At 39.6% G+C, this 16572-nt stretch overlaps 1 protein-coding gene across 1 annotated transcript in view; it reads right to left on the bottom strand.

Moving 5' to 3' along the window:
* LOC306855244 (lysyl oxidase homolog 4-like) overlaps positions 1–16572 on the bottom strand; it is a 31219-nt gene that overhangs the window by 13076 nt on the left and 1571 nt on the right. The window contains exons 2-8 of the mRNA XM_079393784.1: positions 15831–16107; positions 11198–11718; positions 10157–10371; positions 2059–2097; positions 1768–1978; positions 1510–1690; positions 260–414 (exon numbers count right to left, since the gene is read on the bottom strand). Of these exons, the coding sequence (XP_079249910.1) occupies positions 260–414; positions 1510–1690; positions 1768–1978; positions 2059–2097; positions 10157–10371; positions 11198–11718; positions 15831–16095 (1587 nt within the window). The 5' untranslated portion in view covers positions 16096–16107. The remainder of the gene's footprint in view (positions 1–259; positions 415–1509; positions 1691–1767; positions 1979–2058; positions 2098–10156; positions 10372–11197; positions 11719–15830; positions 16108–16572) is intronic.

Raw genomic sequence — 16572 nt, 5'->3', positions numbered from 1 at the left:
TGAAAATCAGAGCAACAGGCAAAAAGCTAAGAATTTCAAGAAATTTGTTTCAAGAATTTGGTTAATGCAATAACATGAGTGCACATTAGGACATTAGGTGGCGCTAGAGAGTTTGAGCTAGATTTGCTGTGACTCATGTTCATGCTGTCCTCTACCCGTGTGCCAAATTCACAACTTTTTACCATCCGCTTCCAATGACTGCCAATGACTCTAGAGCAGAAGATTACAGTACTATTACAGTAAGTGTCTCTGCACGTACCGTAGCGCTCAGGCCGGTGTTGGGGACGTTGCAGCGGACAGACGCATCTTGAGAGTGTTTGCATGAGTAACGTGGAACCTCCTGGAAGCGGCACTGTGTGATGGAGCTCTCCCGGCCCGAACACTGCACCGCGTTCATGTGGATCAGACCTGTACCTACACAAACACAAACAAACACACATCCATGCACTGATGTCCGGACACCACAAGCCCTTTTACCTGCTAGAAATAGTCATTAGCACGCTGTGTTTGGCAGAAAACTGCAACTGGCAGGATGGCAAGATAAACGGGGGCAGACGTGCATGTGTGATGTGGATGCTGGTTCGGTTAATTACACACACGGGCCAAATGGAAGCGTTTAATAGATGGAAATAGCAGCAGACGCGTGCATATGGACGAGACTCCCTGTAATTTGTGCACGGTTGGGCCACGATGTCACCAGAGAACGTGTCTCTTATTCTCGTCATCACCACTGAAGAACAGCCTGACAGCGTATAATTCAGAACATTAACCCTGAAAATAGAGGCATCCAAAACCCCAAAGCTGAGATGATGGAACAAATCCACATGATATAGGTCAGCATGCTGATGCATTATGTTGTGACGTGCATGATCAACAGTAAGCATTCAGGGCCTTGTGTTCCACAGCATCTGAGCAACTCTAGACTGGTTTATGCTGGTTAGTCCTGGACTAGCAGGTGTATATATATTTATTTATATATATATATATATATATATATATTATTATTATTTTTTTTGTATGTTTTATATAATATTAGCAATAAACACTTTTTTTTAAATTAAATAATAATATTATTATTATTAGTCATAGATATATAATCACAATTTTTTTGTGCAAATTGTGCAGGGAGTTAGGGATAGGAATATTTCCTATTTTGTTTAAAAAATGTATTTAGTAAAAGCAACAATAAACATAATATCTTTTATTATTACTCTATATATATATAATGTCACTTTTTTTTTAAAAGGAAAAATTGCAATTAGATTTTTTTCCCAAAACCGTGCAGCCCAAACTGCAGTGTTGGCACAGGAGCATGAAGACTGAACTAAACATTCACATCACAGCGTCTGAACTGTGTCCGTGTGAGCGTTTCATGTTTTCTGTTTAGACTGGCTGAGAAACCCTTACCCATGAGCCACTGGGAAAGAGGAAATAGCATTGAAATGAGCGGCTCGTATCAGTTCTGAATCTTTTTACCATGGTAAGGTGACATTACAAACAGCCTGTTACCTTGACCCATGAGTGCTCCTCGCAGGGCCTCTCTGGCCGAGCCGAAGCCCAGCTCTCTGCACACCACGCTGGCCGCGGTCAGATCCCACAGATGGTCACACACGGTCCCCCACTTTCCCTCGCGGAGCACCTCCACGCGACCCTCGCCCAGCCTCGGACCGGCCTTCAGACGCACTGCCGCCTGCGGGGAACCACACACACCATGAGCCACGCGTCACCGGAGCCAGTGCTCACAGCTGGACCGGGTGCGGCGCTCACATTCAGAGGGGACGGAGCCTGTCTGTGTCCGGAGGCAGAGCTTCTGGAGAACTGAGCACCGGGAACACAGCGCACCACCGCATGCATCCCTCCGGCGCAGGGAACGTCACGCCTCGGGACGGAGAGCTGCGCCCGACACTGCGCCAGAGAGACCTCTGTACCCGAACACTGAACCCGCTCGACCCAGAACGCCTTCTTACTGACCGCAGACCTGCACAAACACAAACCACATCACTCTATGAGTCCGTTCATACAGCCAGCACTGAAAATAATCAGCTAATGAAGCCGTACCTTGTGGCTGGATCCTCCATCTTGGAGTCCCACAGTTTCCTGAAACGACACAAATGAGCCAATAAGTAGGATTGGATTAAATAAACAGGCTTCACATGAGCGCCAGAGCTTGTTTATGTGTGTCAGTCACATCTCAGACACACATCCATACAGCTGTGGTCAGAATAATTGGCCCCCTTGGCAAAAAACGCCTAATGAGTTTTCCCCCACACTTTTAATTGTTTTACCTGAATGAAAGGTTAGATTTATGGGAATTTTTTTAATGAAAGATCAATAGGATAAACAATGCAGATTTATTTTTACAGCCTTCTTTGCTCATATTTACCAAGGGGGCCATGACTGTATATATATAGATAGATATATATATATGTGTGTGTATAGCATCGTCAGCGAGCAGTAGATGGTAAATAAACTCAGCGGGCGTCTATCGAAACACTCTGGGACGTTCTGCTGGGTTTGTGGTCAACAGACGTTCACAAACAGATCTCCATGTTCTCAAAGCTGAGCCAAAACCACTCATGCTTGTGTTTCCCGTCCATATATCCCAGCTCCTGCGGAGGACGTGCATGAAAACACAGCGAAACGAGGCCCGGGTGTATTCTGGTCTAGAAAATCTGAAACACAGCAGCATCTGAGAATCGGTGAAAAACCCCTAACAGACAGAACGAGACTCAAAAACAGCACAAAAACATGAGCGTTCATGTTTCATGAGCTTTCCTGTAGTTTAGAGAGGAAAGGACGGCGCTCGCAACACCAAGGTTGTAAGTTTGATTCCCAGGGAAAGCAAGCACTGATAAAAGTAAATGTGTACCTGAATTCAGTGTAAGTCACTTGTCAAATGCATACATGTAATTGCATAGAGGAGAGCTGACATCGGATTGGCTGACATGTCTACGGGGGGCGGGGTTTAGGAGAGAGGACTGACGTCTAATAGAGGCTGCGGTGATGATGTATTTTTGTAGTTGCACAGAGGAAACCCAACAGGATTTTTCCAATGGCTTCTGGATTGTGGCAGAAAATAAGCTCTGTGACCAACATTCTTATATTTTTGTCCATTATAATAATCTTCACAAATTAACACAACTTTTGAAGCTTAAATACATCTACATCACAATCGCATGACTTCAACGTCTGCAACACTCTTTCAATATTTATGTACAATATGAGTTTAAACATGAAAACTAGAATATCTTGCAAGTGGAGCACGATTATAAACACAAAGTGACTAGTAGTGAGTAAATGAGTTTATCTGTTTGGTCTGATGATGTTTGATGTCCCTAATAACCTCTGCAGTCCCATTAGACACTTGATAGCAAGTAAAGGCTTTAAAAATCACAAGCGGATATTACTGATGTAGGCCTATTTTATGTCTTAAGGGCACAGAATTGAGTATGTACGCTAAGGCATGTTCGTATCAATATCCAGTGATTACTAAATTGTCCCTAGCAATATTTTTGATCAAAACTATTAAATATATGTGTAACACTGTTGTTGTAATATCAGCTGCATCTGAAATAGATCACACTACTGATATTACCTGAGAAGTTAAAGAAATATACTAGAAAACTGCATGCTTTCCAGGATTCACGTGTAATAGATGAGCAGAGTAGGAACATTTATTTATTTATTTATTTATTTAGCAGACGCTTTTATCCAAAGCGACTTACAAATGAGGACATAAGAAGCAATCAAAACCAACAAAAGAGCAACAACGTGCAAGTGCTATAACAAGTCTTGGTTAGCCTAACGCAGTACAGATAATTATTATTATTATTGTTATTTTTTAATTAAAAGACATAGATAAAATACAATTAGAATAGATAGTGCTAGAGTTAGAGGGTCAAGTAAAGATGGAACGGATGAGTTTTTATCCGTTTCTTGAAGATGGGTAAGGATTCGGCTGCTCGGATTGAGTTGGGCAGGTCATTCCACCAGATGGGAACAGTTCATGAAAAAGTCCTTGAAAGTGTTTTTCTGTGTCTTTGGGATGGTACAATAATTCGTTGTTCACTTGAAGAACGCAAGCTTCTAGAGGCACATAAGTCTGAAGTAAAGAATTTAGGTAAAGGGGTGCAGAGCCAGTGGTGGTTCTGTAGGCAAACATTAATGCCTTGAATTTAATGCGAGCAGCTATTGGTAGCCAGTGCAGATTGATGAACAGAGGCATGACGTGCGTTCTTTTCGGCTCATTAAAGATTAATCTTGCAGCGGCATTTTGGATTAATTGTAGAGGTTTAATAGAATTGGCTGGAAGACCTGGAAGAACATATAATCATGATGGGTGAAATGGAGCTTTTCAAAACTCAGAATCAGTTCAACCATTTACACCATTTTCGAAGCGCTCCAATCGGATCGCAAATAATTTGATTTAGTTCAGGACTTCAAATTGTGTATTGCGAATCATTTGATTTATATTGGGACTTCAGAGTTGCTTCGTAAATCATTTGATCGGAACTAGGTGTATCTTGAATCATTTGATTCAGATCAGATCTTTGGAGCGTGTTCACGAATCATTTGATTCAGATCAGAACTTCGGAGTGTGTTTGCGAATCATTTGATTCAGATCAGATCTTCGGAGTGTGTTTGCAAATCATTTGATTCAGATCAGATCTTCGGAGCAGGTTTGCGAATCATTTGATTCAGATCAGATCTTCGGAGCGTGTTCACGAATCATTTGATTCAGATCAGAACTTCGGAGTGTGTTTGCGAATCATTTGATTCAGATCAGATCTTCGGAGTGTGTTTGCGAATCATTTGATTCAGATCAGATCTTCGGAGTGTGTTTGCAAATCATTTGATTCAGATCAGATCTTCGGAGCAGGTTTGCGAATCATTTGATTCAGATCAGATCTTCGGAGCAGGTTTGCGAATCATTTGATTCAGATCAGATCTTCGGAGTTTGTTCACGAATCATTTGATTCAGATCAGATCTTCGGAGTTTGTTCACGAATCATTTGATTCAGATCAGAACTTCGGCGTGCGGATCGTGAATAATTTCTCTGATTTCTTTTTCATTAAACAGTACGAAACATCAAACCATTTATACAGTTATAAAAACAAAACAAAGAAAAAAGAAAGTATACACAAATACAAATCCCTTAAGAAAATTAACCATGGTTTTATTATAGTAAAAGTATTATACTACAAATAGTGTAGCAAAACTATGGTTAATTTATGGTTACCATGGTTCAGCTTTTTTCACCTTAAGAGGAGATGAATTATAGATGAATATAGAGGATGAAATATAGGATAGGATGAATATAGAGATGCAGTTTCACTGCTTGAGGATTCACAGAACTTAGTTTCCATGTTCTCATCTAGATCAACCCTGAATAAGAGCTCGGAGGAACATTAATAAATCTGATCAAAATCTCTCTGTGTATAAAACAATGAATGAATCTTCCTCAGAAGAGACATAAACAGCACCTCACTTCAGTGTCTGACTCATATTATAATTACATCCATAAGCATTTTGTTAAATTTGTATGAACTCATCTGTTGTCTGATCTCTTCATATTTAAGGAGAGAACAAGACATTTATAAACAATTTGTTTGTAGGCCAATCATTTTTGACTGGAAACACCACAAGTGTGGCCAAAAAAGTACAAAAATAATCAGCCTTGTTTTGTGAAGCTGTGTGAATGGTCCAGTGAGAAAACATTAACTAGCATTTTCAAGAAAAAGAAAATCACGAATAATCATGAATAAAATGACATGAGAATTAATCACAGACATTATATTAGGCATTTAACCAAAAAGCCCATCAAAAATGCATTGATTCAGGACGATGGAGCCGGAAGAGCTAAAATGCAGCTCGTTTCTGGGTTTGGGCCTACAGAAATACATCATGAAACGACTGTCCTAACGACTCACTGAATTAAAGCAGCAGTTAAAAATACCCACAAGCACCTGCTAAAACACACAGAGCTCTCTGTGTCGCATGGAAACACAACAAACTAACACATAAAGTGCATGATAGCATTGTGTGTTTGGAAACGATGAGAGTAGTGTGTTCATCATTCAGAAGCAGATATATATATCTCTATATAGTCTGTCTGAGCGCTGGTGGTCTGCTCTAGTTGGCAGGACTTTAGGAAACCACTTGTTTGCCACATCAACAGAGATCCATGCAGGGCTGTGATTGGCTGAGAGCAGTCACATGACCTGAGAGCAGCCTGGAGCCACAGACTCATCAAGAGAAGATCAGAAGAAGCATTAATGAGCGACGACCACATCGTCAGTCAAGAACAGACATGAAACATGCAGAAAACACACGAGACAATCAGTCTGAGTAGATCACACGCCTGTCTGCGATCACAGCAACACACACACACACTCCTATACACATTCACTACATACAGCAAACAATATACATGCAAATATATGCTAAATATACCTTTCAAACAGTTAAGATCCAATCTTACAATAGCTTCCATTTGGGCTTTATTCATTAGTTATTTCTATTCAAATGTGTCATATATTCACATATGTTCTAGACAACTTTTTCTTTTTCTTTTTTACTTCAAATGTGATTTTTTTTACTTTTTTGGGGGGGATTGAAATATATGGAGGGCAAAATATATTTAAAAATGTTTCGTAAAATATATATTAAAAAAATATATTGGTTTTGAAACTTATTTTTGCAAATATATTTTTGTCCATACTTTGAAATATATTTAAAAATGTATTTGAATTTATTTATTTTTTTGCCGTAAGGGTATGATCACACTTTTTTTCTTCAACAAAACCAAAGCTTCTACTGTATCAAAGTCCCTCTTTAGAGAAGATAAGTGGCTATTCTGTGTGTTTAGTGGATCTGTGTCAAACTAATTATGATATTTAAATATAAAGATCTGACAATAAGATTGAATCCATAAAATAACATCAGTGAACTGCTCTAGAAACACATTTAATCAAACTGGTGAGTTTCTTCCAAGGTGCTTTCTCTCACAATGAAAAGAGTTTAAACGAAACAACAGACAGAAACGAGCTGAAACGGGTGGAGTCCTGCAACAGCTGAGTGAAACCCACTATTAAAAATCACTCGCAGGAACACAGAATCTCCCTGCGGCTGGAGTTTAATATAGGCACCAGCAGCCTGAGAGACTCAAGCCCGTCATTACAGCTCCTCACAGAACAATACACACGCTCTGTCCTGTTCATCAGCACACACTCACTACAGATGTAGAGAAACTTCACACTTAAAGAACAAATATCAGCCATGGGTCAGGAACATAAACAATTCAAAGCAAAAACAGATATTTGTTCTTGTTTTAGTCAAAAATTCACTTCCTTTTGTCCTTTTGTTTCTGCAGTAAATGCATCTCAGTTTAAGAATCTGTGGAGATTTCACTGGAAAACAAGAGCAGCACTTGCATCGTATCTGCTCTGAAACTGATATAAAGCCAAGTAATGTGAAGTGAAGTGAAGTGAGAGTGAACTAAAGGTCAAAACTATTAAATCTATTCCAGACCACATAAATACTGCTCATTAAAACTGTGGTTTTTCTTATTAAAGTTTCTCTCAGTGCCGCAGGGAGCAGAATAAGGGGCCGTTCTTTGCATCTAAAACGTGAGACGCAGTGCACAGAAACAGTTTAAAGAAACGTTTGACATCAAATAAAACAGTTGCCATGCCAACTTGCTACTGTAAACAAAGACTTGCCCCGCCTCCGGGCTCTTCTGATTGGTCCACTGTTTTGGAACTGACATTGATGAGCTGCGTATAGAAGTTGAAATTCTTTTAACTTGACATGTTTACATAGAAAAACAATGGAAAAGTAGCTGTGAACGGCTCCTAAAGGGCCACTCTAACAGAACATGTTTTTCCACTGCACTACTTTCCCAACTAAAGCCCAAAGTATACTTTATTTTTATACTTGTACATCAGCGTATGCGTACTGTCGAATGCATATTTTGTTGTTGTTCCGTCTCTTTCGTTTCGTTTTCTGCTGTGAACAGCGGCCCGGGACAGTGCTGCCACCTTGTGGAACAACGGATTACTGCAAAACAGATTCAAAGGCATGTGTGACCAGGTGGTGGACGTACAGTCTCTTAAAATTATGAACAAACGCTCTTCCAGTAACGTCAATAGAACCTTTGCTTAAAGTTGTTCTCAGATCTCGAGACTTTTGCAGAATTTCACACATTCGAGTGTTCAAGTTAAAATATGTTAAAGACGTGTCTATACACCTTGTGTTTTTGCTCCATTCTCCTGCCACATTTTATTATTTTTTTTTTTTTTAAGGCAAAAACACATTTTGTATGAACGGCCCCTTAGATCCCATTTGGCAAATATATATATATATTTGAGGCCACTATATATTTTAAATAGATGCTAAATATATGTTGTAAACAGTGAAGCTCAATGAAATATATTTTTGAAATATGAATTATTGCTGATTTATTTTCAAGTGTGTTACATATTCACGTGTTATAGACCATGTTTTTCTGTGAATGTGACATATGTGAATGTATTTATGTATGTAATATATTTACTATATATATATATATATATATATTTTGGCAATTTGTTGTATATTTTTGAAAGTATATTTTATATATATATATATATAAAAAATTTATCTACAAAAAAAGATCTAAAAACAATATACTGGTAGAAAATATATTTACATAATTATATTTTGAAACACTTCAGCAAATACATGTATTTAGCCACTATTTGTATATTATGTTTAAAGATAGATTTGTAATGTTTTTTTGGCATATGGTGACTGAAGGTCTTTGGGTCCGTTCAGCTCGTCTCTGCTGATGAAGATGGTGACTATAACTGGTTTAATCAGTCTCAGTCAGTTAATTATCAGGGCAGATCAGGTCACGATCCTCCTGTCCTGTTATGATTGAACACAACGAGATGAAAGAAGCGGCTGATTTCAGCAGGAAACAGAAGTGAGAGCTGAAGGAAGCGCACACGCTCTGATGAAGAAGGAGAAAGTTTATCAGACAGAAACTCGAGCAGGACGTCCCGACAGGCCAGTCACTCCATAAAAAGAGCCAGCGGTTCCTGTAAAGACAGAGGAAGCCTGTCTCCGTGCGGCTGCGCTCTTATTTACGGCTCATGCGGTCGACTGAACGTCTTACACAAGCGTTTCTCCCCACAGGAAGAGGAAGTGCAGCGGGAGAACAGACACCTGACACATATAGAACCAGTCAGAGACTGAGAGACAGACGGATGGTTTTCCACTGGAAGCATGTAATTACGTGCGATTAGAGGAGGACACATGCTGCTGAAGCTCAATCTGACACTAAACACACAGTCTGTGGAAGATTTCTCCGGATGAAAGGCTGATTTTCTCCAGTCAGATGAGCAGCACAAACACAAGTCCTCCAGATGATCAAACTAGTGTCATTTCAGCATCATTCATATACTTTTACAGCTTTTGACAATATTACCAATTTAATTTTTTAATTATTATTTTATTTAGTTTAGTTATTTTAAATGAGAAACTAGCTAAAAACAAAAGTTTTTATATTTTATTTACTAACCATTTCTTTTATTTTTGTTTTAATTTAAGTAGTGTTACTGGCCGTGTAATTTTAGTATAATTAATATACTTTTATAGTTTTTGCTATTTTGAATTAGATTTTTATTTGATCATTTCTGTTCTTATTTTAACTTTAGTAAGAGTTTTAGTAATTTTGTTCTTTATTTATAACATTTAGTATTTATTTATAATTTTTTTTAACTAATGTAATGATTTTTTTTTAGTTAACTATGATATCCCTGGTTCCAGTGATGCCCGAAAGACACCAAACACTGAGACATTCTCACATTTTATGTTCCACTCCAGCTTTCACTCGCGTATAATTAGTTAAACGTGTATTACATTTTCTCTAGTGTTCTGAGACTTTTGAAATCAATGTTTTTTATATTTTATTTTATTTACCAACAATTTTTTTTAATGGTTTTAATTTAAGTTTCAGTTTCAGTTTTAGTTAATTATAATAACCCTAGTTAGTACACCATGGGAGCTGGTTTATTGCTGGTCCAAAATGGCATCGGCTGGTAGTTCAGTTGGTTAAACACTTAAACCATCAAGTTGGATCTTCTAGAATGTAAATCATGAACACATACTCACCGGTACACGCGTGTGTCGTGCTGCTCTGCTGACGGGAATCCCAGCATGCCACACACCACACGACTGCTGCTCAGATCCCAGCCCAGACTACACACCTGCCTCCATTTCCCAGCATGCCTCACTTCCACCACGCCCTCCGTTAGCATGGCAGCGCTCCGAGTGGCGGTCAGAACGGGTCGGAGACGCACCTCGTCCAGCCGGACCGAGCCAGACGACTGAGAGAGACATGGACAAACATGACATATGAAACCAGACAAAATCTATCGTTTCAAATGGAAGCGTTTATTGAACCTTTAGATAAAATATGTGTTTATTGTTGAGTATCATATTTGATCCGTCAGGCTTTTATGGCTCATATAGTCTGATACAGTGAGAACATGAAAGAAAAAAACAGCTTGATTTTATTCAGAGACTCAAACTGAGCAGAAATATGAATTTGCTGCAGATGCTAATATTTCTGATGAAATTCTGCTGCTTGTGATGTAAACCAATGAGATGTTTATAACAGTAGAGCAGATACTGATATAAAATTATCTAAATAACAGCGTATCTAAAAGTATGAGACAACAACAAACAAAAAAAACACACCATTCTGAAGCGTCCTGTAACAGCCGTGCTTGCACAGGTTCTGCACGATCCTCTTCACTAATATTCTCTGGGTCTCAATTGATAAGCAATATTGACAACGCCATTGTTTACAATACAACCAGAGCACATGTGCTGAGCTGAGGGGCGTGGCGTTTCTGGACTGTACCAGACGGTTTAACCAATCACAACACACTGGGCCAGCTGACCAATCGGAGCCCATTGTGTATTTCTGAGGGAGTGGCTTCATAAAACCAGGAAATTTGAAAGGAGAAGGGACAGAGCGGTGTGGAATAAAGGTCAATTATGTGAAAAATAATGTGTGTGGGTTTTTTTTTAAACGAAGCAGACTGCACCCAATACACACAATCAAGCCTAGAGAAAAAAACCCACTCCTTAAATTATAATAATATGTCACCATTTTATTCAGCTTTGATGAGCATTAGAGACCCTGACCTGCTCGTCTGTGTCGGTGAAGTCCAGATCCATCCTGTTACTGTGCTCCACGCTGGGATAGACCGGCTCGGGGCTGTAGACCGGCTCAGGCGCTGGTGCTGGTCTCTCGGGGTGTCTGGTGGTCTGAGCGGGCGTCACGTCCTGCGCTCGTCTGTAGGAGGCTCTGCTGCGCGGGAAGTCCGGGATCTGGTGGCCCCGCGGCAGGCCGGTGACGGTGCTCTCGTACCCGTTCCTGCGCAGCTGGATGCGATGGGCGTTGAGCTGCGGAGATGACGGGCCGCGGCCGCGGTGAAACGCGATCTCGTGCCCGCGCTGAGGAGCGCTCGAGACCAGGTTGGAGGTCTGAGGTGAAGGAGGTTCTTGGTAACGGGGGACGTGACCCTGGTTGGGTCGATCCGGGCTGCAGATGACCCCCAGATCTTCAGAGTGAGTGCAGTCGCTCACACCCCAGCCGTTCGAGCGGCACTCCGACAGAGAGCTCTCGCTGCCCGAACACAAGACGTTATCCAGCCAGATCGGACCTAAACACACCAGAACCATTTCTACTCAAGCACTGAGGTGATGGAGCTACATGAGCAAACAGAGAGTCAACAATCAAGCAATCAAGCAATCAGCATTGCAAACTTACGTGGTTGGAACTACAGCTCTTGAGATGTGGTTAGAAGCTTATTTTCTTGTGAGTAAGACACATGGGGCCAGTTTTACTAAACAGGGCAAATTAACGTGAGAGTGCAATTCCAAAACAGTGCTGATGGGAGGGGAAATTTGCTGGGAAATGATGTCATTAACAAGTCGTCATTACTAGTTAGTTAGTTTCCAGAACAATGCATCATACTACTGTGGTTAGTCAGCAAGGTCCGTCGTGGTACGGGAAACGCACCCCGGTTCGACTCGCAGAACGCCTTTATGAGTGAAAAACACATTCAAGGAGAGGGATTCGCATGATGAACTGATCAGATGGTGTTTTTCCCAAAACCATCGTTAGCTAACTAAGGTCGTTAGTCCCATTGAACTCTACTGGCAACGACGGAACTTGCGACCATACTTGCTTTTGTGCAACGCACCCCTGATGGGGACAGTGTGTTAAAATAATGGTAGTTGATCAATAAGAGTGACTGATGACGTCAGATGAAGAGGACAGTCACATTATTTAAAGCGGTCATCAGATGCCCATTTTCCACAAGTTGATATGATTCTTTAGGGTCTTAATTAAAAGTCTATAACATACTTTGGTTAAAATTTCTCAATGGTAGTGTAGGGGTGGGCGATATGGAAAAAATATCATATCACGATTTTTTTTATGAAATATCACGATTCATTATCATGATTCTTTGTCATGTTGGTTTTACTATTTTGCTTTTACAAGTTGTCTGAGCATTACAGCCAAACTAGAAAGACAAAGCCTTTTGGGGAAGGAAGTCGTGGCCTAATGGTTAGAGAGTCGGACTCGTATGTGTGAGTGTGTGTGTGTGTGTGTGTGTGTGTGTGTGTGTGTGTGTGTGTAAGTAATGCAGAGCACAAATTCCGAGTATGGCTCACAAACAGAGCTTTATTTTCAGGTACAATAGGTGTATTTAGCAGAGCATTCAATGAAATTGAATGAACAAATATAAAAATAAAACACTAGATAGACTGATTCCTAAAGCAACTGTATTAATGTTTTTCAGTCAAGAATAGTGAGTGATTTTTCTCTTTGCGTTTTGTTGTTTTGTCAACGTTAAATGAATAGTTCCCCCAAAAATAAATATTCTGTCATCTGTCTGTCAATTCTGTCATAATGTTTTATTTTTATAGCATCATTTACTCAAAAGTTGTTTTAAGCCTGAATGAGTTTCTTTCTTCTGCTGAACATTTATAAATGCTATTTTGAAGAAGGTGGAAAACCAATCAGTTGCTGGTCCTCAGTGACTTCCATAGGATTGTTCTTTCCTGCTATCAAAGTCAATGTGGACCAGCAACTGTTTGGTTACCCTCATTCTTCAAAATATCTTATTTTGGGTTCAGCACAAGAAATTAATAGAGGTTTGGGACAACATGTGAGTGAGTAAATAATGACAGAAATTAAATTTTAGGGTGAACTATCCCTTTAATGACAGTCGACAGCATGTTTAGTGTCCTGTCCCTTTAAGAGCTGCACGCATCTAATATACAGGCACGCATCTGTTTCTCTCTTAACCATTTACTTTCATTTTAGAGATAACCAACTGAGTCTGTATGTAAACCTTGTGTGTTTTGACAGTATTAGCGCAAAAAATAAGTTAGTTGAGTAATCAGGAGCTGTTAGACAGGCTTTTTAGTGCGCGTGCTTCAGGTGTATGCGCTCAGAAAAAGCGCACGTCAGACCAGCGCGTGAATTAAACATTTAACCAGCAAGGCTTGTGTGCAAATAATGTACTTTTGTGATCGCGAATAAGTGCCGTGTCCTGTCAGAGTAACTCTACTGCTGTATGTCGTTGTCACAAATTCAGCCTCTGTGGCTCCCTCCGATCACCACCAGAGGGAACCATCTCCTGAGTACTAACATTATCATTCGGACTCCATTCCCCATATCACCCCGTTCCTGAGACTGATTACCTGCACAGGTGTTCCTCATCAACCAGCATATATAAACCATTCCTTCCCCTCTCTCAGTGCGAAGTCTTGTTCTTGCCCATGCAGACATTTCTGAGCGTTATTCCCGTGTTTCAATTCCTGTTGCCGACCTGGACTGTTATATCGATTACGAACGAACTCTGCCTGCCTTGTTGACCTGCTCTATTCTCAGTCCGTGTGAACATAGACACATTTATGCAGATCGGGGATCGGTGCATTCACTTCAAAACGAAAGTAACGTTAATCCTCTGTGTCTTCAGTGGCTCAGATGTCAGGAGTAAATGACGACTGCTATATTCATTATTACATCCAACAACAGAACAGCTCAATCACTTAATCTGAGACATCTTGTCTTCCCTGCACTGGCGGACAGCTCTCAGCTCTCTCAGGGCGGGTCTAAGGCGGTTCTGTCAATCAACTCTCGTGGGAGGGGCCTGTAAAGAACTACATCATTCTGACAGGAATCTCAGAACAGCCTGATTTGAGAAAGGGGATTTTAAAATAGGGATTTAAAAAAACCACTGGTGGATTTTTATCATTTACAGTTTTGTCTCATATTCATCTTTTAATCATATTTGTAAATGTCTTGACTCCACAGCCAACAGAGCAATTTTGTCTTTACTGCTCCAATACTTATGGAGGGCACTAATATATATATATATATATATATATATATATGTATGTATGTATGTGTATATGTATATGTATATGTATGTGTATATATAAAGGTACTTGCGACTTTTTGTTTTAATTTGATTTTTTTTTTCTCGGAATTGTGAGTTTTTATGTCACGATTGCATCAATTGTAAGATGTAAATTTAGAATTTTGACTTTTTCTCGCAATTCTGACCTTTTTCCTCAGAATTCTGATTTACATTTCACAAATAACTCGCAATTGTTATGTATATACTCAAAATTCGAAGAAAAAAGTTCTAAGTCTGAGTTTTCATCTTGTGTTTAGTTGGAATTCTGTGTTTACATCTCGCAATTAATATTTTGCAATTAATAACTCGCAATTGTTAGATATAAACTCGAAATTCTGAGAAACAACTTGGATATATAACTTTACATCTTGCAATTAATAGTTGGAATTATGCGATTGCTTCTCACAATTAATAACTCGCAATTGTTATATATACAGTATAAACTCAAAATTCTGAGGAAAAAAGTTGGAATTCTGCATTTACATTTCAGAATTAATGACTCAGAATTAATGACTCACAAATTTTAGATATAAACTTCAAATTCTGAGTAAAAAGTTTTAATTCTTAATTTAGGCTACATCTCACAATTAATAACTCACAATTGTTAGATATCAACTCGAAAATCTAAGCCTGAGTTTACATGATCTTTCCAATTAATAATTGGCAAATAACTCGCAAATTACGATAGAAATTCTAGACTAAATGTCAACATGTATTAATTAATCTCACTTGCAAAGGAAAAATGATTTAGTATTTCTCAAACTGAATTAAAACAGTGAAATGCAAACTCAGAATATGATGCAAACCTGCAGTAATTAAATACTTTAAACAACACAAATGTATCTAATCCCTTTTTATTAACCGATGTCTTTGCTGCTGACCTTTGATGATCCAGTTCAATCATACTAATAAGAAAAAATGACTTTAGATAAACTAACAATTGTGCTTCATTGTGTTTTATTGCTGAAGCGTGTTGAAGCTTCTTCTCCTGCGTTCTGTACAGACGTGCATTTACTCTTCCTTCAGCCTGAGGTCTATTCATCACACTTGTTGCTGTGAAAGGGCTTTTATATTTGCTATAATTAGAACTTCTTATATTAAAAGCAAACAATCAAGCCCTGCTCATATTTAAAACGTAACGCAAAAGTAGTGCAAAAGTAACGTAACATTACTTTCCATAAAAAGTAACTAAGTAACGTAAATAGTTACTTTTTTAGGGAGTAAAGCAATATTGTAATGAATTACTTTTAAAAGTAACTTCCCCAACACTTACAGGGTTGTAAGTGAATTTATGTTTCTCTGTTTTTTCCCACTGAACACTGAGTAGAGATTCGTACCGCGGCCCTCGCCGAACTTGGCGCTGTGAGCCCAGGAGAGTCCACGGGAAAAGCCCAGTTCGCGACACACCACGTTAGCCAGATTGATGTTGACCTCGTCATCACACACGGTTCCCCACGCGCCGTTATACAGCACCTCCAGCCGGCCCTCGAGCTTGTTCCTGCCGCCCACCAGACGCAGCTGGAACCCTGGGATCCCCTGCACGAGCGGAGCGACGGTGAGGAACATCATCATCATCATCATCTTCATCATCATCATCTTCATCTTCTCCTCCGCCTGTGGTCAGACATATGCATTACACATCAACCTTCTCAGGCGCTTGGGACCCTGCCATCAAATGCAATCAGAGCTAACGACTCCTGCCAGCAGTAATTAACCCAAAGCACAGAGCACAGAAGACAACGAGAAGTTAAAACCAGGAGTGAAGGTCACTGGATCATGGATGCATGTACAGTCAAACCAAACATTATTCAGACTCCAGATATATTTTATATTTTTTGCAGGACACTATAGTTAATTTCTGTAAGTGAGGAGAGCATAAACTGTGTCATATTATACCCAAAACTTCTTCATACAGTGGACTACCAGTAACATTTGGGAGCAAAACTGATTCAGACACTTTAACCTTTTCCTCCAGTGTTTTTCTTTAATTGCTAATGTGATGTTTCTCCTCCACAGACTGAACTAAATGAAGCATTGCTTGGTGATTGGTCGAGCTAAATTGGTTTTATCTAATTGTGT

Source organism: Barbus barbus (assembly GCF_936440315.1).
Source record: "Barbus barbus genome assembly, chromosome: 35".
Lineage (NCBI taxonomy): Eukaryota > Metazoa > Chordata > Actinopteri > Cypriniformes > Cyprinidae > Barbus > Barbus barbus.
The sequence above is the reverse complement of the archived record's forward strand: the minus strand, read 5'-3'. Positions and strand labels throughout refer to the sequence as shown.